This window comes from Apteryx rowi, unplaced genomic scaffold (assembly GCF_003343035.1).
Source record: "Apteryx rowi isolate R43461 unplaced genomic scaffold, aptRow1 scaffold_145, whole genome shotgun sequence".
NCBI lineage: Eukaryota > Metazoa > Chordata > Aves > Apterygiformes > Apterygidae > Apteryx > Apteryx rowi.
The window spans coordinates 412,157-436,081 of NW_020447697.1; the positions used below are offsets into that span (position 1 = coordinate 412,157).

Genomic DNA, 23,925 nt, shown 5'->3' on the forward strand with positions numbered 1-23,925 from the left:
AGCAAGACCCCGTGTTGGGGCCAATACTCACCGGCTAGATGTCTCCAGACCATGCTAAGCATTGGTTTCTCAGGTGCATAGTGCAAAGTACTACCTGGTAAGCAGTAAATAGTAATGAATATTATTCTTGTGTGCATCCCAAGTACTCATGGCGAGGCTGGAAGAGATGAGGAAGATCCTAATGCATTGCCTGTGCTTTGTGTATGAATTCTTGGCATGCTCTTCCTCATAAAACTTGAAAACAGTTTGGGGAAGAATTGTTTCCATTAGCTTGCTGCAGAATTGGATCCAGGCGCACACCCCGCTGAGCACTGGAGCCTTTTGGTGCTGTCAGCGATGTCGGCGTCTGAGCGGGCGAGCTGAGCCGGCCCTTTCCGCGCCTGGGTGAGACAGCGAAGGCAGCGCGCGTTGGCGAGCTGCACGGAGACCGCTGCTTCCCGTGCTCGCAGAAGCAAGGCGCTGCGTTGGTGTCCCCGGCACGCTTGATCGATCCCGCTCAGCGCGTGTCGCTCCACCCTGGTTTCCCTCTGCTCTCTGGACCAGGCTGAGGGCACAGATACCACCATGGCATCAACAGTGTGTTTCCCCATAGCTGCGTGGATGCATTTGAGGCACCGTTTTGAAATACTTCAGCCCTGGAATAGGGCAAACATCTGCAACAAACTTCTCCCACACACCTGCTCTGGCTCCCACTTTGTTTTGCCTCATTTTCTAACTCAAGTCCTTTAAATAAATAGAATAAAGGGCTTTTTTTTTTTTTTTTTTTGAGTCCTCTATTCCTGAGTGAGCAAGAAAACATTTTGCTCAATAGCGCTGCCTTTCCTACAATGGAAGTGTGTCTAGTCTCCCGACAAAGAATCCCAGTAACAGCCCAAACCCGGTGACGCTCTGGTGTCTAATGTCTTTTCTCTGATGTCTGATGGTTTTTCTGGCAGATGGGTCAGGGAGTTCTTGAATGAAGAAAACAAGGGCCTGGATGTTCTGGTGGAATATTTGTCATTTGCACAGTATGCAGTCACGTAAGTAAGCCATGGCTTGTGCTCTCTGGGCTTGCAAGGCAAAACAAAAATCCTCCTATCTATATAGACTGAGAGCGAAATACGAGGGCAGATGCTCTGCTTTTCTTGTAGAGGAGTTGCCATGCCAGTAGCTGGCTACAGTGTTGTGCATATACCTTAGAAGAGAACCAAGAAAAGGGTAAAGTTAGTCCAAAACTACTGGATCACAACATTTTGTAGAGCAAAAAAGTCTATGTTTAAGCATTGAGATTGTTTATATTCAGGGCTGTACTGCCATATTTTTAGATTTGATAGCCTCTGACTGTCTTAGGGGTACAGCACAAAAGAAAAATCAACAAATGTGTTGAAACAAGCAGATGACCTCCTTAGAAACAGATAGGCAATTAGTGCCCCCTTTCTAAGGCTCCTTCTTTAATCGGTTTCCGTCAGATTCCAATTTTTTTCTATTCTTCCTCTCATGTTTATAAGTAATAGGTAATATTTTCCTAAATCATAATTAGTATTTGTCATTTGTGAGAGACATTTATGCGGATATTTAAACTGATATTCAAGCATTCTTTCCAAGCGCAGTGATTTATAATACTGCCTCCCATGTTCGAAGCAGCATACGCACACTAGCTACTTTTCACAGTACTCCTGGCAAGCAAAGGTGTTATCATCAGGTCCTGCAGATGCACTGCCAGACAAGAATATGAATTTCAAGGTGGTTTTGCAAGTCAGGGGAAAGATGCAAAACAAGCAATAGCAGTTCTGACTCCCAGTCGGTTGGGAATCAGGTTTAGTCATTTAGGTAATAAATCATTAATTATGCTCTGTTAAAACAAATTTGGAAAAAAATCAGCTTTCAGTAGTCATCATATCTCAGAGTTTGAAATAGATGTTCAGCTGAGGATCTGGTTTTGTATATCCATAGGGTTTCACTGCAGTATATTGTAGCAATGGATTTTTTTATAAAATTGTGTGAAAAGAAGTGGTAGGTTAAAGATACTATTGTAGTTGGGAACTCAAGCTGAGTAGAGTTGGTATTTTATTTTTAGAAAAGATGCAGTCAGATGTATATATACCATTGCATAGAAAAAAGATTTTTGGTGGGGTTGTAATAAAATTAATGAAGGAAAATTATATGTTTAAGAAATGTTACTAACACTGGAAAAAACTGTGCACAGCAGAAAGATGTGTTTGTATGAAGACTTTGTTCCTAAAATTATATAAGTGTATGCAAGTTAGCTTGCTGGGTTTTTTTCTCTCTAGCATGGTAAACATGAGTAATAACCTCAAAAATTGTAAGGGGAACAAGCAATTTTTGCTTGAAATAGCAGTGCAACAAGTCAGAAATCAAAGAAAATCTATAACGATTATGGTAATATTTTACATATGCTTGGAGATTAGCTTGGGCCAACAAGCCAGTATAAATGTTCAGTCACATATTGGTGGAGGCAGCTGAATTAGTACTTGCACAATGTGTTGATTTATTAAAATAAAATGGAGGCAGCTTTAAGCATTCTCCCTATTCCTTCAAGGTAGTGCTATTCATCAGCAAATCGGCCAATGTTGTGTTTATTTTACATGAAAGTAGAATAATACATAGCTGTTTGATTCTTCTGAAGTTCTGTGCTTTTGTGGTTAGTTTCTGCCTTTGTCGAGGCCCAAATTTGCTGCAAAATGTCTTTGAGGCTAGTACTGAATTGCAGCTGGAGGGAAATTAGTTTGCACTGCTCTCTTCCTTTCTTTTTGTAGTCTTTTGGGACCTGGTAAATCCGCAGATGTTTAACAGGAGGGAAAATCCTATGTGCATCTTTTCTATGTAACCCTGCTTTGGAACTTCTATTTCCTTTCAGTTTTGACTTTGAAAGTTTGGAGAACAATGTGGAAAACTCAATGGACAAATCCAAGCCTTGGAGCCGATCTATTGAAGACCTGCACAGGGGAAGTAATTTACCCTCGCCAGTTGGCAATAGCATTTCCCGCTCTGGCCGACACTCTACTTTACGGTAAGGCCTTTTAATCAGGCAGTAGGTGTCTTACAAACAGTGAGCGTCTGAGGGAGGCGAATCAGTGTGGTTTTCCAGTTATAACTTTTTCACCTTCCCTCTTTTCACAGTATAGACTTTACGTATACAGGAAACGTCACTGTACGGACAACTTTGAGGTGGAAAGGAGTGCAAAGTTAGTAACACAGGGCAACATTATGCAATGGTTGAGGGTATTAAAAGAATAATACTGCCTCTCTTTCCAATGGCAAAATGGTTTAAGGATGCACAGTACATTTCCTTCGGGTAGAATGTGGCTTGCACAGAAGAAGCAATCACTCTCCTCCAAAGAGTATCTCAAGATTTTTGTGAACGCAGGCAGGCTGGAGCTCCTGTCTGGTGTTTCATCCAAAAAGATCTCTTCTAGCAGCACTTTCCTTCCATGATGCTATGAACAAGAATTGTTTTTAAAAAAAGGCCATTTCATTCTTCAAACCTGCTGTCAGTCATAGCCCCAGCCCAGGCTTTACTATGAAGTCTCTTTCCAAATACTGAAGGGTTTTTTTGTTTAGTTTGTTAAAAAGGCAGGATCACTTTCCAAGATGGAATGGGGTCAACTCTTTTATAGGCTTTCACATTCCTTGGATACTTCCTCATTATTATAAAACATACTAAGCAACATCTTTAGACTACCATTACAGTTACGCAGGGGCACAGCTCAGAGTGTCAGATGGAATTCACTCATATGCCTTTTCAGTTTTTTGGCTTTTGTGGGGTTTTGTTGCGTAACACTGTGGGAGGTAAGGAAGACCTACAAAGATGGAACCAGTGAAAACTTGCAATTTTTTGCTACATCTTCCAGTAGAGGTTCAGTTTTGGTTTGTCGGTCAATACTAGTGTTGGCTTTTAGTTCATGTTCAGTGAATATCAATAAACAGATACAGTCCATCTACAGCCTGAGTTATAATGGATCTGATATCTAGACGATTTAATTCAAGGACATCAGGGAAAAAGTGGACAGGAGGAGGCAGACACGCAGTTCTGGCAAAGAGAAATACATGGTGGAGTGCAGCAAAATTGGATGACCTTTTTTTTTTTAAATATTGCAAAGGTTTGGTGGCTTTGGCTTTTGGTTTTCTTTGATCTTCAATTATTATGACAGAGACATGGTAGAGTCTTGTGGTCGTAGGAGGGAGGATGTCTGGTCCTGTTCTTTGTCTTTGGGAGGCAAGTTTGTGATTACTTATACCAGGAACACATAAGTCAGGTATACATTTCATGTCTCTTACATTTTTTCTCTTCCTTTCCTTCCATCCTTCCTCCTTTTTCGTGTATCCCCCTTTCTTCCTTATCTTTTGTTATTCCCATTTCAGTGTCTCCTTCCGTGCATCCTTCTTTTCCTCTCCTCTTTCAAACACTCTTCTCCTGTTCTCTCTTTCGCATCCTTCCCCTCTCTACTTTCATCCACCTTTCACGTACCATCAGATTGGTTTCTCTGCCTGAACAGCTTCGGTTCAAATGCCACCAGAGCTGCTTTTGACCCAGCTGCCTCTGGAGCGGCTTCCCTTTGCGCTCTGCTGATGAGGCTTCAAGCCGGAAAATCTCGTAAGTCACAGGTATAAGGTCGTGCGCAGCAGGAGCTGTGCAGTGCATGGGAACATCGCATCTCACCCCATGGGAGCTCCTCAGGCGTTGTAATCTGATAATCATACGTCTCGGTAAAGCAACAACCTGAATATCAGTGGGAGTTTCCAGCCTCTAAAATGTGTGGTTATCATATTATAACTTCAAAGTTTAATTTGCTTCCATAGAGCGGGATTTTCTAAAAGAAAATAAAATGAATCTTGCTTTGAAACAAGGTATTATTTTTCTTTATTATATTGTAAGTAGTGTTTTTAGGTTTATATCTAAGAAACAGAGCATTAATCATTGTCTGTGTTGTCTCATCTTTTTTATTATAATAGAAATATTGCTATAGCTTTGGTCCAGAAAGCGACTGGGTTTGTTCTTAGACTTATGGGGAGTTTGATCCGAGTGAAGACCTCTGAGTTTGGTTACACTTATTTAGTGTGTGTCCAGTATTAGTGTGGAAATATAACCTAGTACAATGCTTGTGTTTCTAGTTCTTCCTCCTAAACCCTGCCTGATGTCTACAGAGCTGTCTTTATATCGGGGGAGTTTGGACAGAAACTGTCCAACCCTTACATGGAATTAACATTTTAGGGAAATTAACTGTTGAAACCTCTTTGGTTTGTGTCTCATAAAACAAAAAGTTTTCTCTTTTGAAATATGTGTATTTTTTCTGTGGATGGGGAATATGTCTATTAAAAAAAAAGGTAAAAGTAGATCAGAAGTTTTTAAGAGGTGGGTTTTTTTAATCAGAAAATGCCGATGAACTGAAATGGAAGCTTCTCCTGAAAACAAGCTTAACTCTCATCAAGTAAGTGTGTCGGATGGCATTTCTGGCCCCAGTCGGAAGGGCCCAGCTCCATAGCAGGGTAGACAGTGTGTCTGGGACATACCGAGACCCGGGTTACAGGTTCCTCTTTATGGAAGTTCCTCTTCTTTCCATGCTAAAAAGACCATTAAAATGGAGAGAAAGAAACAAGGAGAAGAGTCTGGCAATTTTAACAGGGTAATTTAAAGCTGAGGAGCTAGACTGGCCCCTCCTATGCCATAACAGTATGAAAAGTGTGAACAGGTTTGGCCTAGATTCCTTTTTAGTAAAAAAACAGAAAGGTCTGGGGAGATTTCTCTAACTGAAGGGCAAGTGCTAAGTTATTGCTCTACCTATAATATTGTCTGTAATCTCTGCTTGTCTATAAAAACCCAGCCAGATCCACTAGAGCTGTATAGCAAAACATGCAGTGGCCCGATTGGGTGCGGGCACGGCAGAGGGACCGAGCAGGGACCGGTGGCCGTTGCCACAGCTGGGCGGCTGTAACCTCTGTCTCCAGGTGTTTGCTTGCCGCCGCCCCTCTCTCCTCACTCTCTGCATCTTTGGCAGTTCTTGGTTTCGTTGTTGTGCGAAACGCACGTACACACTAAAATCGCAACGTTTCTTTTAGACGGAAAAACGTTTCCTGACAACTCTAATACCAGTTTTTCTCATTTTTGGTGTCTGCACGCGGGTGTCACCGTACTGGTTCCTCAGCCTCCGGGTTCAATGACGGTACAACCTGCGGGGTCGTCAGGAGCTCCTGCAGGCCCGGCTGGTGCGTGGCGTACCTCTTCAGTTATTTCAGAATGAACAGCAAATAAGAACAAAACAACGTTAGGAAGCGCAAGCCGGGTTATGCCGGCGGAAGATGCGGCTTGAGGGCCCTGAGCAGTTCCCGTTGCTCCCGGGCAGGCCCCGTCTTCCCCGCGGTGACGTTGCCGCGTGGTCAGTCTGTCCGTCTGCTTGTTTGGGTGGCCAAGGCCATCCGTTTTCCAACCGTGACTGCAGTGACTTTCGGTGGCTCTTTTTAGCAGCGTGAAGCTTTGCCAGTTCCGGTGCAGTGGTGTTTCCGTGGCAACCGAGGCTCTTTTTTGTGGAGGAGGCGCTGGGACCTGGGAGGCAAACACCAAAATGAGGGCGGAAGGGAGAGTGGGGATAAGTCTTTGGGGATTTTATTGCTGCTTTTGGGGGGAAAGAACATTACTTTCCCTTCAGAGTCATACTCCCTTTTCAGGTAAATATTAGTACATGCTTTGTGATGTCCCAGTCCATTAGAAATCCCCTTTCTTCTGAGTCAAATACTTCAGTGTTCGTGTGGATTGATCTCATATAAACTTCATTTCTTTCTTAAAATCTGCAGAATCAATAATGAGAGAGCAATCCAGGCTAATGGATCTTAATCCATAAACGGACTTTGAACGCATTCAAAAACTGGATTTCAAATTTGCCCTGCTTTTCGTGCTGCGATGATTTAGCTCGGCCTTCACCGTTAGAGCATTGACTGTTCAGGGACCGGCTGGCTTTGGGATCATAGCTTTTCATCAGACGTTTGCTAATTTAACGGGGTTTATTTTCAGAGCGGCCGTTCGTGATTCTTTTTAGAACCTCGGGAGGAGCGGCGGTGCTGAGAAGGGAAATGCCGGGAAGGGACACGGAGCAAACGCGCCGGGGCTTCGGGGGTTTCCCTTGCGGGATTGAGGTGTGCGGTGCGGCAGGTCGAACAGCCCGTGCCGAGCGCTGCCGCCGTGGGTATTTATTTATATCCGTAGTCACGCGCGGGCTGCGCAGCCTGGGAGGAGGGAGGGAAGGCCAAGACAGGCTGTTCTGCTTTCTTCTTTCCCTTTTCGAAGCCGCAAAGCCATCTCCGCAGCTTTATCGATTAGTAATTTGCCCAGATTCTTTCAGATGAAGACAAAACCAACAGGCTCACAGTCATCATTTTTCTTCTCTTTATGTTTGCAGCTTAAAAACAGCTGGAATTTCTCTTCCTCTCCCCTCTTTCTTACCCTCGTTTAAAGTGACAGAAAGGAGATATTTTCCAAGGCCACAGCTACCTGTTCTGCCTCGCTCACAGCAGACGGCTGTGCCCTGGCTTGAGTACCGGTTACACCTCCATGGTCTCAGTGCTTGCGGGGCCACCGCGGGGCAAGGCACGCGGCCCTGCCTTCCCCAGGCCTCGTCCCCTGCTGAGCGGTGGCAGCTCAGCGCCCCCGGGTCCGGCAAACCCGGCCATGGAACCAGCTCTAAGAGGAAATTGGACAAATCCAAAGTCTGGTTTGTAGGAAAATGCAAGACCTTCCCCTCTGAAAGTCCTTCTCTGCCGTCAGAGGGACGTTCCTATACAAACACTGCCACCTCCAAACCAGCAACAATAAAGTTGCATAAATTCAGTCCCCAAAACTCCAAGTCCCGGTCAAAACTAGGAGTCCTGCCCCGGTTGGGAGACTGCTGAAGAGACGGTGAAGTCCACGCTGGGCTGTGCTCTGCTCTCGGTGCAGATGGTTTTACTGTGAGCGAGTCAGTGTGGGCAAGTGAAGGCAGGATAACCTTTAGCAGACAGCAATGGAAAAGCTATAGGAGAAAGCAGCTAGAACTAGGTTGTGCACTGATGTGGTGCATTAGAGCTCTTCGCCATCGTACTTGGGCACACGTCCTCCTTGTGAGCATGTAAGTCCTCCCGTTAACATCAGTGGGGCTGGCAGGAGTTTGTGCTGAGGTTTGTGCTCGCTTACCTTGGTGGGAAGGGCTTGCATTTGCTCTAAGGATCCCAATTTGTTGCGTAGGTGTCTCAGTTATCCATATGTGGATCTTTAGCAGCTGAGGGTGCTGCTCTCACCAGGAGACTCTCTCACCTCTCAGGTTTTCTAGCTCTCAGTGTACAAAGTGCTGCGTAAGTCTGGGACATGCTGGGCGTTTTCAGCAGTCCTGGCTGATAATATTAACAAAGTGACATGGATGTGGAGACAGAAGTAGTTTTTCAAAATTACTTTCTTCAGGCTCGCCAGACAGCTGAGGTGGGAAAATGTCTCTTTTCACCTTTGTGTACCAGGTTGGTAGATAAAAGAGCAATCTGATCTCCAGAGAGGTCCAGAGAGCACCTTTACAAGCACCCAACTAAGTAAATTGCTAACAAATGGAATAAAAATTATGAACTACTTATTCTTAAACAGAAGTGTACTTCTGTTAAATCAGGATGAGAAGAACAACCTTAAATTGTACTGTTTATTTCAGCGCAGGTTTAACCTTGCTTTTAACTGTTGCTGGTTTTTGCCGTGTGGGTGCAGGGGAACGGCTTTGGAAAGGCTGGTTCACGCACACATCCCCACGGCCGACATCGGCCCAAGCGCAGAGCTGCAAAGTAGCTAACCACATGTGACAGCCCCTAACCCACCACCAGCCTCTGACAGTAGGAAAATATTATAAGCTGCAGGAGCTTGCACATGGTCAGGTTTTCTGTTTCTTCTTTTTTCAAAACTAAGGTTTTATAGTTCTTCTTTAAAGGAGGGGCAAAGGAAATAAAAGAGGAACCATCTGACTTTAATTACTAGAATAAATACACTCTCAGTGACATAATCTTTGACCTGCAGCACAGAGGAAATCAAAACCAACAATTCATCCAGATGCTGAGCTCAGTCTAATGTTTAGTAACAAGAAATGAAATAAAAGCAAAGGAAGATCATCCACCCTGGTTTGGCTCATGTCTTATAAAGGGAGGTGTTAGAGCTACTGCCAGTCTGTCCTGCCTTTAGGAAGGAAATCAATAACATCAGGAGTTGTTGCAATTACCACTAATACAGAAGAAGCATCTTGATCTTAGTTCCAGTCTGCAGAATCATTGTAAAAGAGTACAAAAACCCCTCATCGATTCACAGCATTCATGTCTGCGTGGAAAAATTCACATCTGTGGAAGGGAGCCTATCTAAATCTAGGGCAGAATCCCATCTGTGCTGGCAATATTTTCTCTGCACTGCAGCTCTCAGTTGCATATTCTGCACTGGTTTCTCAGCCTCGTCATAAACTCACATCGATGAAAACTCCGGGTGTGCAAACGGGGTCTGGGGCAGACCTGCGTGCCTGCCGTGCCGCAGAGCCCCCACGAGCGCGAATCACGCTTGGCTTTGGCAAGCGGGTACGAGAGGTAACTCTGACTTTCCATTGCCTGTTTGCCTGCTTCTAAGTACGGGAATGCTCAAAGCGAACACCTCCCTTCTTTTAAACAGCGCTTTTGCAGTCTGCAGGACAGGTAGTGTCATACGTGATGTCTGCGGCTGCTCTTCAGTTTCTATGGAGCTTTTCCACATCTTCAGAAGAGGTGAATACCAAACATATGTCTGTGTGTCAAGCACGTTTTGGTCCCCACGTTGTTTTCCAATGCTGGGATTTGATTAGGTGTCTGGAAAGCCGTACCAGTAATTAGAGGTGGAGATGGGAACATTTCTCAGCCCAGGGAGACTGCTTTCCAGGTAGTCTGTGGATGGATGCCAGGCTGACATAATTTCCAGGAAGAGAGGGCCTAGCATACTCCAGAGTCCTGCTGAATTGCAAAATATCCTTGCTCCCAGATTCTCATTCCCCTTGCTCCCCAAGCAGAGGGAAATGCCACTGTTTGCCTTTGTGTTCATCTTTTATTAGTTTTAGGAGTCTTGCTCCCATTTGTTACACCTGACAAAAATCTACAGATGTTTAAAGGCATTCTGAAATTTAAAGAGCTGATATATCAGATACCAAAGAAGCTTTTTCTTCCATCCGTGGCATGACATAGATTCTAGTTACTCTGCTTGTTAAAATTTGAAGGAAAATATTGTATTCAGTCTTTAGTAGTCTGAAACTGAGATGAGTCATTGTAGGAAAGATCTCTGTATGACCAGAAACAACTTTTAAGTCTTTTTATTCTGATGTCTTTCGTATTTAGGAAAGTGCAGCTGTGACTGCACTAGTGCAGGGCAGTTACATGTTCTCTAGTGAATGCTGGCAGTGCCTTGTCCCTTCCCAGGTCAGACTCAGTGTAGGGCTCCGAGTTAAAAGTCATATTGCTTTTCTTTTGTCGCAGGACACGATCTACTACTTCTAATCCTATTCAGTATAAATTTATGGCCTAACATAGAAAAAGCTGTTTATTTACACCTAATGTTTTAAGTCAGGAGAGTGTCAGCTGAACCTGGGTGCTTGGGTTGGCCTATCCCACGCACAGCCTTCCTCCGAGTAAAGGCCTAATTATAATATCTTAATTATTTCTGCACTTATCTGCGTGCGTCGGAGGGAACATCCCATGGATTCTTCCCTCTGAAACACTCTAGGTTTCCCCCGTGAGTCCTGGGAAGGTGCGTTGTTCTTCGGGAAGCCTTGAGGGCAGGACCTGGGGGCCGGCGCGTTGCCCGTGGCCTCGCATTCGGGCAGGATGGGTGCGCTCCCGCCGACACGCACCATCCCCAGCCACCGCAGCAGGCGAGATTTCCAGGACAAATAACCACGGGCTGAAGGACTTGTCCGTGCCGGTAATGCCGTCTGTACCGAATACGGGTAGGAGTGCTGGCATGCCGGCCGGGACTGTCCTGACGCACCGCAGGTGGTTCTCGCCTGGCCAGATTCCCACCGAGAGCTCTCTGTAAATGGATATCATCTCTTAGATTAAGTACCAGCCATGCCGCACACCTCCTGAAAGGAGATGTTGGAAAGAAAGAGGGGCCCTGCACGGCCTGGTGCCCAGGCAGTTCATCACTTCTGTACCTGGAAACAGGGAATGCTCACGGGTACGTTCCCTCTGTTCAGAGGGAGCTAGTGAGTCAGGGTAAAACAAGTCTGTATTACTCATTCGTGTGTTTATTATCAATCTTTTTTATTATTATTATTAATAATTAATGCTAATCACTACGATTTTAAAAGCTACGCTTTTTTTCAAAACAAATGCACTCAGAATGTGCACAGGAAAAAAAGGCTGGAGGAAAACAGCGTGACGTGCGGCCACCGTGTAGCCTTTTGTGTTTGGGTCCAGCAGACCAAGTGGAATCTTTGTATGTTGTTTAGTAACAAGTACACTGAGCTGTAGCACTTGCCTATAGCAGATCCCCGCACATAATACTTCTGAAAGAAAAATACTGCCTTTGAGTACAGTCAGACATTTGCAAGCTACCGAATTAGTTAAAGAAACTGTTCCTAGTTCATTGTGACACAAAGTAGAGCAGTTTAGCTTAAACTAGGAAGGATGTGCTCCATTTGGTGGTAAAATAGACTGTGATATGTAACTTTGATTGGATTGGCCATATGGTTATTCTTTGTGCTATTTAATAAGTATTATTTAAAAATAATATGGATGTAAGACAGACCATTCTTGATAAAACCAAAGCCTTATCTAATATCCCCTCTGACTTTGGCTCTTAACAGATGCTTAAAGAAGAATGTAAGAGCAAGGCAGATATGCAGAGATATTTCTCTTGGCACACGTGCCTGCTTCCAGCAGTCTGTGGATTTACTCATCTAGCTACTCATCACTGGGTGCCAATATTGATTGATTTTAGTTGTGGCTACGTATGGCAATTATAGCTCAGGGTCCCATAATCCGGAACCTTCTTCCACTGCAGTTGTTTTCACATATTAAACAAAAAAAAGAGCCTGCCCTTATATGTTGTCCAGGTTGCACAAGTGGCGTTGGGAGGTGTGACGCTGCCTGCAGGCGTCTGAAGACGACACATTTTTACTGGTGACTGTATTTACTGTATGGGTCAAGTTTCATCTACGAGTTTCTCTTTCCTCCCTGCGTGGAGCTGCTCTTTGGGTAACAAATGGCAGATTGTGACGTTCAGAGTCTCGTAACCGCGCAGGCACCAGGCTGGTTTTCTGCCTTTCCTTCTATCAGTAGGTTTTTATCTTTTCCTCCTCCATTTTGAGGCCAGAGCGCAATAGTGTGAGGAGAGCAAATGTCCTGAGCGCGGGGTTCTGCCGTCCCGGCGGCTGCGCGGAGGAGGGAGCTGCGTGCCGCCGGGCGCTTGTCCCGCTGCTCGCTCGCCTGATTAAACTAATTAATGCTCTGTTCTGGGGAAAGCTCCTAAAGGCTGCATTTTCCTAAAATAATTTGGAGGGCTTTCGGAAAGCTCGGCTGTGGAAAAGAGAAGAGGCCTCACGCTTTAGCGGTTATGGAGGCCCCGCGGCAGAAGCGGGTACGCCTGCCGGCGTTCGCCTGCGTTCGTTTCGCTGCAAGTCCGCGCAGCTCCTCGTACAGAACAGCGCGAACCAGCGCAGTTTGTCTGGAAAAAGCAGGGAGAGCTTCTGCTGCGCCGCGCTGCCGAACGGAGCTCTGCGGTGGCAGGGGGCAATGGTGGGCTGGGGTCCGGAGGGGTGCCGGAGCGGCGGACAAGGGCCCGGAGCCGCCAGGCGAGCACCGGGCACAGGGCAGCGGTTCCCAGGGCCGCGGGGCTCGGTCCTTGCGTCCCCTCTCGGCGCCTCCGAGCGCTGCATCCCCTGGGCTCCCGCGCCACGGATGTAATCCCCGGATCGCTTCTGTTCCGCTCCGTTTGCACGCGTGTTGTCAGGTGGTCGTACCCTCTGCAGAGTGGCAAGATCTGTGTGTTTGCACTGGGCGGAGAAATATTTCCATTCCTTTATTCTTGCCACCTAAAAATAGTCCTGTGATTGATGAAAACTGTTTTTGTTTGCAGGTATAATACCTTGCCAAGCCGAAGGACGCTAAAAAATTCCAGATTAGTGAGTAAAAAAGATGATGTTCACGTCTGCATCATGTGTTTACGTGCCATAATGAATTACCAGGTATTTCCCTTTGAGTTCTTTGGGGCCACGTAACTCTTTCATCGCTTGCAGCGGGAGGGAAAGCTTAGCTGTGAATTGTAAAGCTGATGTGAAGGTTTAAATTCTTGCTCGTTCTTAGACAGCATAGCTGGGAAGGTGTGTAACACAGCCTTTACCGATAGAGGATATGACTGACCGTGTACACATGGAAAGACCCACAGAGTCATAACAGCACGTGCATGTTGGGCCAGGTTCTGTTTGCAGCGATGTGCTCAGTTTGCCCTCACTCATTGCAAATGCACCTACACAACTGAAATTGTAGTTTGGCTCAGAATTTAGCACTAACGTAGGAAATATAATGAGGATATTGGATGGAAAATACAAGGTTTTGCTGTGTTACATGTTTATTGCAAGGCAGTTATAATAACTGCAAGTCAAAGAATAAATGAAACCAAAATTAATCTTATTTTAATGAGTTTCGTTCATCTTCAGTGGGATGCCATGATTATACAGCATGCCCAGGTAGCTTCAGATACTTTGGATTTTTCTCTAAAACGGTAGCTGCTAACAGTTAGGTGCTTCAAAGCAAGTCTCTCGTGAACAGCTTTATTAAGAGTTGTGTAGTCTGTGAGGTATTCCCAGCACTCCCGCGTATGTGAACCCTGCTCTTGGTGATACCAGCTCTTTGGGATTTACTGGACTTCTTATCTTTAATGGGAAGGATGCAAACAATGATCTCATGGTAATAACCAATGCGGGATTTTCCAAAGCAGTTCTTTTTTCGTATTTGGAGAACAAACCCAGAGTATTTTTGCAATTACTGCATGCAGCAGTCATTCTGTGGCAGCGTGCACATTAGCAAATAAGTGATTTTGGCAGCTGAATTGCGAATTCCTCTTTAGAGAGCAAATGGCACACTTGATTGTCAGAACTAAAACGGGGGGGAGGACAGGCAGAGAGGTCGGCCACGGTGCAGGAGCAGCTTCTAGGGCTCCTCGGGGGGGTCCTAGGACTGACATAAGGCCAAGCCGAGCACTTTGCGCCCTCGGAGTGGCAGGGTGGTTGGTATGCATGAGATTAAATGGAAATGTGCTGACTGACTTTGTAAACTTGACAACGTTTTGTTTGGCTTACAGCGTTGTGAAAGACTGCCAGATCTGGTCAGAGATACGTAATTTGTTGGATTTAAAAATAATATTTTCAGTTTCAAAGCTGAAACAATATTTTCCCCTTCTCTTTTCAGTATGGATTCAATATGGTCATGTCGCATCCGCATGCCGTTAACGAAATTGCACTAAGTTTGAACAACAAGAATCCCAGGTAGGATATACTTGCTTTTGGAGAATTTAAGAAGTAAGTAAGTAAAGAATATACTGACACTGATTTTCAAAAGTATGCTTATGCACAAGCCTGTAGCAAAAATTTGGCCTCTTTTTTGAATCAGATTATATCTGTATTATGGTGCCAACAGATAAGCAATTGCAGTCTAGTTCCCTTGGTTTCAGAAGCTACTGACTCTTTAAATAAAAGTTTGCCACTGAAGCATTCCAACTCTATTGCCATTGCAAAGAAGATGCCCCACTGATAACCAGCAGTTTAGCATGTGATTTTTCCCAAGGAGCAGGAAAGCCTTTTTTACGAGATTTTCTCTGAGGGGTCCTCAGGTTGTAAATCCTTTGGGAGAGGATTTAGATCTTGCTCGGTGTTTGCAGAGCACCTGGCTCCGCGTGGGGCTGCTGCTCGACCGCAGCCACGGTCTCGTGATTGCAGAGCAGCACCACTCTGTGAGGCTGCGGCCGCCCCTCTCCCCCCACGCGCTTCTTGTCCCGGCAGCCGCTTTCAGCGAGAGATTTCTTGCATGTCTGATGAAACCAAACCTGAGAAGCAGGTATTTGCAAGGCAAGGTAAAACTGGGGGATGAGAGAAAGCAAGAGAGCGGCAGCGCTGCAGCCTGCGTGTGCGTTGCTGGCTTGCCGTACAGTGCACCCTTGGAAATCTTGTCCCGGTGGAAGTAGGTGCTTCCTTCCCTTCGTTTATTTAGGGTTAAAACAGCAAGCCTGGGCACAGTGTAAATGGGAAGGACATGGGAACGTTATTGTGTTTGTCACGTTTGGTGTCCCATGCCTGCGAATCAGGTGATTAAGAGAGAGACTAAGCTTTCATTATTTAAATAGATTTTTTTTTTTTTTTAGATTTCTGGCTATAGAAAATGCTTTGAAAAGTGGCTAAAATGATCTAAAGGCAAAAATTAATGTTACTGCTGTTCAAAACCTCTTTTTTTTGTTTTAGTCCCATCGTGATTTTTGAGGAAACCTGTGTTTTGAGTGCTTAGGGTTGGCCGAGATCTGCAGGCAGGGAAGCAGCAGCTCTGGGACGTGCCGCAGAGCTGATCAAAGCCCAAAGCTCCGCGCACGGGGCAGCTCGGCACTGCAGGCGTGCGCAGGCCGGGTGGAGGAGGACGTTAGGGCACAGTCATGATCTCCGTCCGTTCTGTTTGTGCCCAAGTGGTGGCACCGACCTGGCAGTGCCGGTCCTCTCCTCCTCCTGACCGCGGTTGTCCCTTGGAGAGGATATGACGGACAGTCCGTAGCAAAAACTCCTTGAGCTTGTCTGAAAGAGCTTGGATTTTCTTCTTATGGCAGGAAAAAAAATGGCGAGTAAGAACTGAATGTGATCCATATAAAATTTCCTGGGAAAGTGAACATTTTATTTGGTTTCCAAAGGTAACGTTGGTACTCTGAAAGCCAAAAGGTATCTCTTTTTCTGTAACATCTGGTTTGAGTAAAGCCTTAAGCATGGGACTAATTTCATATGTGTTTGCATGATCTTAATATCTGCTAATAGTTCATCAGGCCGTGTAGTCCTGTTGGTGCTTTTGCCATGTGTGAACCCTGAAAGGAAAGATTGGGGATTACTTAGAGTTACACTGAATCTGTTGCTTATTTTTTCTTTCAGTAATCTGTCGTCTTCTCCCTCATTAATATGCCTGTGCTAGCACTGCCGTCAATCAGTTTGCCCAGATTTCTTGCTCAAGAGGGGAAGGATGTGCTAAAGCATCCTATAGTCGGTTCAGAGAACCACTTCTTATTTTTTTGTGGCTATGAATAATATAAATTATCATAGAAAATAATTCAGATTTGTATCAGGAAAAATACAGATTTGAATTAAAAGCACTTTCATTAAAAACTGGACTCAGAGGAAATGGGCTGCTTGTGGTGAAAACAGCTGACTAACGGTTGATGTGTGGTGATCCTGGGTTTTGTAATACTGCCTCTTTTTACAGTTTGCATAAGATAATCCTCTTGGAGTACAAACTGTAGAAAGCTGACATGGCCTGCCATTACCAGAGTTACGTAACTGACATCAGTTTGCTTGAATTTCCATAAATACAATTTGTAATTTAAATTTTTGCATGGTTTGATAAGCATTAAAATGGTGAAAAGTTGCCCGGACAAGAGCATGATCCTGGGAGAGTCAAAATACCCTGGATCAGAAGGTGCTCAGCATTATGCATCCTAGAGGGTCAAGCTTTACTAGTTTCTAGAGATTAAAAAGACACTGAATGTAAAGGACTTCTTGCAGTGTCTCACATCCATTTTGCAAACAGGTAGCAGCTGGTTCACCGCGTGGTTGTCACTGATGGTCGTGTTTTCTTCTTCCGCAGAACGAAAGCCCTCGTCCTGGAACTGCTGGCAGCCGTTTGTCTGGTCAGAGGAGGGCACGAAATAATTTTATCTGCATTCGATAACTTCAAGGAGGTACGTTATTGTGCTTTATTAGAATTTGATGTGCCTATCTGTTGTTCTCTTACGTGTCGTTGGCTACAGCTTTCTGATTCAGCTAAATTTCGCGAAGTGAGGAGACCTGCAGGTTTTCCATAGACTACTTTGAGCTGCGAGGAAGCGGACAGTCATTTCAGGATCTGATTAAATGGTACCTTTTAGGTGGATGAGTCTTTGAGAAGGTGTCTGCTCCTGTAAATGCGGTGGTTCATGCAATAATTAGTCTCCAGGGTAACAGGAGAGAAGCAGGTTTGGACTCTGGGGTCAGATCCTTCTCTTAAAATAACCAACTGTGGCAGTGTTTTGCTGTCCATCAACTCAGCCTCGTTTTATGAACTGAGCTGGTGGTGGGATTCCAGATTGCAGGAGGGGTGACCGTAAAGCACAGGCCGAAAATTCAGCAGCTCATAGCAGAGGGTGTCCAAGGCCTGGGCACACGTGGGAGCATGGCCGGGGGCCGTGGCGGAGGTGCCACAGGTCGCTCCGCTTGCGAGACCAGGGTGGCGCGCGCTCGGGGTGAGGATGTGCGGCAGGAGCTGCTCGGCCGCCTGGGCATCGCGTTCAGCCTGTGTCTGCTTTGAGTCCACCTGTGGCTTCCCATTCGGCCCATTTTAATGTTTTTTAAAATACACGCTGTTTTTAGGGTTTTTAGGTTGCTTAACTAACTTGTTATTGACTAGCAAATGTGATATGGAGCAAGCTGGCCAGAGCTTTATGTTTAATTCATTTTTAGAAACATAGAAAAGACTGTGTATAATGGGCTTAAATATCACAACAAAACTGCTTCCTTAAAAATTACGGTAAGTATACCTGGTATAAAACTTCCGTGTCTAGGACGATTTCTGGAACTTGAGTGGTTCTTACGCATCGCTCTGTGCACCTCTGTGGAAAGGGCCAGGTCCCCCCAAGGTGAATCCAGGCTGTACCTCGTCCCCTTTCACCTCTTGGTCCGTCATGCGGTCTCTCTTAAGTGGAAAATGAATGGAGATTTTGAGGGCTTTCCTCTGGTTCCTATATCTCTGAATGCTTTTTTATATTCCCAGCTGAAAGAAATAGAAATTCTGTATTGGATCTCCCATATTTCAGAGCACAAGCTCTTGAAGTGCAAAACTCCTTTTTGTACTATCATATGGAATTACATTTGTGAACAAATTATGAAATCAGGTCTCTGTGATGAAACACTGACTAGGCTGAAGTTAATACAAGTATTCCTCTTGGCTCGAGCGGGTCAAAATTGTATGTCATACGTCAGGTGTATCACATGTTTGCGTACAGTGGTTAACAGGGTAGAAGAACATCATGTGAATGTTTAGAAATACTAGTGTGGGAATGAAGTCCTAGAAAGCTGCTGTTCTGGTTTATTTTGAGCATTGCATAGATGTGTGGCTTTATTATCAAAGAAGAACGTCTAGTCTTGCCAGGTCTAAAACTGTTAAACTTGATGAGTCCCAGCTGGACGGTGTAAACATGTAGCATGTTTTTCCTTAATGCCACCATTGATAGAAGCGAGTTAATCCAGATGGTCGGCAAGCCAGGTTGTTAACTTCTTTACTTTTTGTGTTTTGGGAATTATCTCTGGTAAAGGGATATAAATCTCTCTGATTTACATCCGCTGTAAATATTTGCATGTAGCAGAGCTTCACCATAACTATATTTCCGAGGTGATTACCGTGACCTAGGGCCAGAGCTAAAGGCTTCATCTCCAGTGTGGTCCTGTTTTAGCAACCTCGAGTTTTGCAAGACCAGACCTGCGCTGAGCGTGAGCTTTGCTGTGTGCGCGGAGCTACCCGAGAGCGCAGGCAGTGCGAGTCGCAGGGCTGCTGCTGCGGCTCCCCCCGGCTCTTCAGCGAGCGGTTAGCCAAAACCACGGTGTGACCCTGGAGAAGGCTTTGCTCCTGACCCACGCCAACCAGGTGGATGGTTAGAGTAGGGAAAAAAGACCCGTGTTCAGATGGGAAAAGACCTGCAGTCCTGTGGTACAGGCACAGAGTTGGGATGTGAAATTTTAGTTTAGTTCCTTCATTTATTCCTTAGTAGCCTTGGGCAAGTTACCCAGTATCTTTGTCTTTATTTGCACCTTTGTCAAATGAAGGAAGAACAGAAGTGTATGCAAAAGGGTTGGCTTTGGGTTGTACAAGCGGTAATATTTGAGAAGTTCTTTAAATAGGAAAAGCACTGTATTCATGCTAAGTACAATAGTGTTATTCCAGTTTTAAATTCTCCGTTGCTTATTACTGCATTATAATAGAGGAAATATGACTCATTAGGGAGGACACTATTAAGGATTAGAGATAAGTTTGGCAAACGACTACAATAGAAATCCCGCTCATAACAGTCTGTAAGGCCTGTTAAATAGAGCTTTTTGAACGTCTCAGGGAAGTGTAAAGTCCCATTTGCTGTTTTATCTTCCTAACATCCTTAGTAAAGTTTTTACTCCTTCATTTCCTTTCAGGTGCTCTGTCGTCTCTTTTTTCTCTTGCTGACATTTAAAACATGTACGTAGTCCAATCAGTTTGTCCTCCATTATTTATTTATTCTATTCCTGTTTCCATCTGATCCAGTCTTCCGCTGCAGTACAACTGTCTGGATGCAGCAGGTGAAATGGGTGTGCAAGGAGGATATTTTACTTTTCTAAATTCTGTTTTTAGCTGTTCTTCTATTTATCCAATTATGCTGCTTATTTCTTGCCTCTGTGCTGTTGTTTTCCACTCTCCTCCTGGGCAAGTATTCATTTTCAGTAATAGTTTCTAGTTTTTATAATCCTTTCACCTGGTATATGAAAAATCTTGGAGCTGCTGACATGTGAAGCACTCGGTGCTAGACGTGTAGCAGTGTATTTCCAAAGGAAACTAGTGTAAGCTCCGTAATGTTGGTGGGGCTCCCGTAACTCGGTGGGGCAGGGATGCCGCGGTTTCCTTGCAGCTCTCGTCAGACACAGCCTGCATATTTAGGACAGATTAGACTTGTCAAACCAGATCTCTGCCGCTCTAGCTCCTCGCCAGGAAATAACTTCAAAAGAAACCTGAACTTCAGCCTAACACTCACACTGTAATAAAGTCAGTAGGGAAAACAGGATATTTCAGACCAAATTCTGCTCTCATTTACATCAGGATGAACATCAAATATTTCATGAGGCTTTGAGCTTTACCGTGATGCAAATGAGAACAGAATTTAGTTCTCAGGATTTGGCTGTGCTGGAAAATTGCAGTTGATCTGAATCTTCTCGAGAATTCTTATCGAAAATGACTTTTCATTTGGAAATGATTTTACAGGCCAGTTTTTTTCTGGCTGGGGTCAGGATGTTCAAATGGAGGATGTTTTTTTTCTTAAGCTGTCTGTCGGAATTTATTCTTGTCCCCTTATTTCATCTGAAATCGCCGGTTCTCGTGCACAGGCCGCTTCCCTGCGGCGGGGCCTCAGCACCATGCGGTGCACACGCAGCCCGGGGCTCCGTTTTCAGTAGATAATGAAGTGAATGTCGAATAGGCCACTTCTGTCAACGGACACATGGGTCTTTCGAAGCCACCAAGACGGCGCAAGAAGCTAGTAGCTTGAGGGAGAATCAAATACAGCAGAACTCAGCAGGAAAAAAAGTCCAGAAACATTCATCTTTTTTACCCAAAGGGAAATGAAAGCCAAAAGAGGGAAGGGTAGTTTGGGACAGAAGGAAGGAAGGGCAGGTTCATTTTGTGCAGGTTTATTAGCGTTCAGGAAACCGTGCTTCACACAGTTAGGACTGATCTTAGCAAATGCGAGCCTCCGTTTTCATCAGGTGAGTGACAGGCCCGTTGAATACCTTCTCTTAATTTTGCCAAAAGGCAGGAAGCGGTTATAGTGAAATCCTCCTCTGTAGTGCAGGGAATGGATTAGTAGTTTTCCGGGAGGTGGCAGAATTAATTTCTCATCTATCTCTGCGTTGTACAGTTGTGTTCTCTGTAATTTTGGCAGGAACTTGCATGCCGAGTATAACCAGGTCAAGGTTAGTCTTCTGCAGTGCACGTGTCTGCTTTCTACTGGACGTCTACGTTTTGGAAATGATTTGGTGCTGAGAGTGGCAACTTCCAGCTCTCTGAGATGGCAGTTTCCTTAAATGCTCAGCTCACACAGGCTGTGGGGTTTGCTTGGTCCTTCCAGGCTGGTGCAGAAGTCCACAAATCTTTCCCTATTACCAGCCTGAATTCACTCATCCATTTCCAGGAGCTCTAGGTCTGGGCTAAACAGGGAAGAAAGTGCAAATGAAACTGTGAAGAGCCCGTTCCTGCTTGCTCCTGGGCAAGGTGGGTTTGTACACCGTCCCGTGTTTCCCTTTTCAAAAAAGTTTTTTTCCTAACTTTCATCACTGTTGAAGTCCTGAGGCTGCTGAGCCTCTGTGTCAAGAAGAGCCTTCACTGCGCTGCAGACTTTGTGTTTGCAGGCTCTTGGGTAGGAGGAACTTGGTCAGGAGGTCCAGAGACGTTTTGGCGTGGTTCCAGCCATTCTCCAAGTGTCATTGAGCCGTGAAGAGCTTCTAAAGCATCGTGGAGGAGACGAAGTGCCGGGGCCCTGTGGTGGCCCTGCTCAGCCATGGTGCTCGCAAGCAGAGCCTGCTGCCCTGTGCACGCGGCCGGCAGCTGCGGGTCCACGCCGGGCCACCCTCGTGCTCCGGCACGGGGCTAGACCGGCTTCTCCTGCATTTACGTGCAATAGGTTAGAGTTGCCGTGCCACACGTAACCCGCGTGAACCGCCAGGGCTGTTTTGCTAGCTATTTGCTTCTCTTTTGGGTAGTTTCTGGCCTGTTGCCTGTTTTGTTTGCAGCCATCTCTTATTGCCAGCATGTCGTACTGAAGGCAAATGCTGTTTGAATGGAATATTGCAGTTTTGGCTAGATTAGCTATTCCGGGCTGCCCTGACCCCTACCTTTATCCACTTGCAACAAGGCTTCCTTAGCAGTGTTCCTGAGGCCTTTGTGCTTGTTTCCATGGATTTGTGAGAACCGGCTACAAGGTTTCTCCGAGTTTCTCTGGGATTTGTGCTACAATACGAGCAAGTGCTCTTTCGCAGAATACCAGAGGAAGAAACGAGAGCAGAATTAGCCTCGAGACAACTTTGCAGGAACTTTGGGGGTCACAGCTCAGATGTTAAGAGCATTGGAACAGGCTGAGTGCACTGTTGGAAAACAAAATATGTTTTCCTAATGCTTATTCAGAGCAGTCAATTAATTTTAATAGTGTGAGTGCATGTGCATATGTACAGAGAATTAAGCTGCTGTCTTTTAGTGCCAACAATAAAAACTTCGTTTTACTGTTATTTCATTACATACTCCTTTTACTGCTGGTTTGAATTCACAAGGGCTATGTTGCACGGCAACTTGGGAGCTTCGTTGTCTTGGCGAATCTCTCGGTGGCCCTGAGAAATGGTGGTAGCCGAGGCAGTGCAAATACACAGCTTCTTGCACGCTCTCATTTACTTCCCAAACACGTGACTTGGCAACTGGGCTGCTGCGAACCAGGGTTTCACCATCCATCACTCAGGCAAGACACAGAATGTGCAGAATAGTTCTAATGCTCTCCCTGCTTTGTGTGATTTTACCAACATTTTTACCATTATGAAAACTCCTTTCTTCATTGCTGCTTTGCCAAGGAAGGATGTTTTCAGGTTGAAGAGATTCTGCGTCATGAGAAGCTCTTTCAGTCGTTGGTACCAGTGACCAGATACTTCTGATATCCTTGTAGGTAGAGAGGGGACTGCATAGGAGGTACTTGCTGCAGTTGATACTGGTTAGGAGTTGAAGAAGGTGCTGAGAAAGACTTATGAGTAAGTAACTAAGCCAGCTATTCTCATCTCAGATTGCTTCAGTGAGGGAAAGGCATCTTCAGCAGGTTGAAAACACCAACGCTTCCCGCACTGGCAGGACGGCTGTGATTTGAGCCAACTGCATCGTACTGGGTCTTCATCTGGGACGCAGAAAACAGACTGGACAGGAAAATCTGGCATTTCACGTGCTTGGCATTTTGAATCCGTAAAAAAACGTATTTTAAATATCACAAAACATGCAAGGGGAGATTTCACTTCACTGAACTCCAATGGTGAGGTACGTGAAGTGACTCCTTTGGTCAGGTGATGCCAAAAGCGCCGGTCGTTGGCCATAGCGTGAGCGTTCTTGTCTCCTGCGGGAGACGTGGAGTCGCCTGAGTGCCGGGAAGTCGCTGTTTCAAGGAAAGCGTGTCCCACGTCGAAGGTTTGGCTCGGCTTCCCGCTCCGACGCTTGGGCCGGGTGACTTGGCATCTGCCTGTGCGATCACAGCGTATCGGGCTCTGGCTCATACCTTTCAAAGCATCCATCAGGCGGAAAAGTGGTTTTTAAACTCGCGGTGCATTTTTCTTTTCTGATACAAGTGCCAAAAACCTGTGCTGCTTAACGTTCCCCTTGGATGCACAGCTCGTGAAGGAATTTTCCCTCTCCCAGCTGATGTGCAATGCTCTACGTAAGACCAATATATCTTTTAACTGCGGGCAGCTACTCCCGGGACCCTGCTCCTGGTGCGTGTGGACGGGAACCCGGTAACGCCGAATGCTCTGCCGGCAGCAGCTCCGCTGGGAGGAGCGGACTGCCTCCGGGCTCGTGTCCGGCAGCAGCTGCCCTGCCACAGGGGGTCACCAGCCACGATGGAAACCGTTAAAAGGAATTTGGGTTTTTTTTTCAAACAATTGTTTCCTCAGCTTTTGTGAAGACCTGAAAATGACAGTTTTTGAGTGTGTTTCAAAGCACTCAACCAACATCTTTATAGGCAAAATCTGAAATCCTTATTCAGCTTTTAGTTAATCTCTGTTTAAAATCTAGGAGAATTTAATAACAACTAAACATCTCTGAGGAAGGACCTGAAGACCCTACCAGCCTCAAAATTTGTTTTAATGTGCATAATAGGAGAATTAACATAGATCCATACTGAAGAGGCGAAAAGATTGCCTGAGATCTGTCGCGAGCCAAAAAGCC

General features: G+C 45.4%; 1 protein-coding gene across 1 annotated transcript in view; it reads left to right on the top strand.

Moving 5' to 3' along the window:
* The window catches only part of FMNL2 (formin like 2), an 84,718-nt gene that overhangs the window by 25,714 nt on the left and 35,079 nt on the right, over positions 1–23,925 (top strand). Inside the window, exons 7-11 of the mRNA XM_026058257.1 lie at positions 936–1,019; positions 2,858–3,010; positions 13,082–13,190; positions 14,413–14,489; positions 16,834–16,927. Coding sequence (XP_025914042.1) covers positions 936–1,019; positions 2,858–3,010; positions 13,082–13,190; positions 14,413–14,489; positions 16,834–16,927 — 517 coding nt within the window. The remainder of the gene's footprint in view (positions 1–935; positions 1,020–2,857; positions 3,011–13,081; positions 13,191–14,412; positions 14,490–16,833; positions 16,928–23,925) is intronic.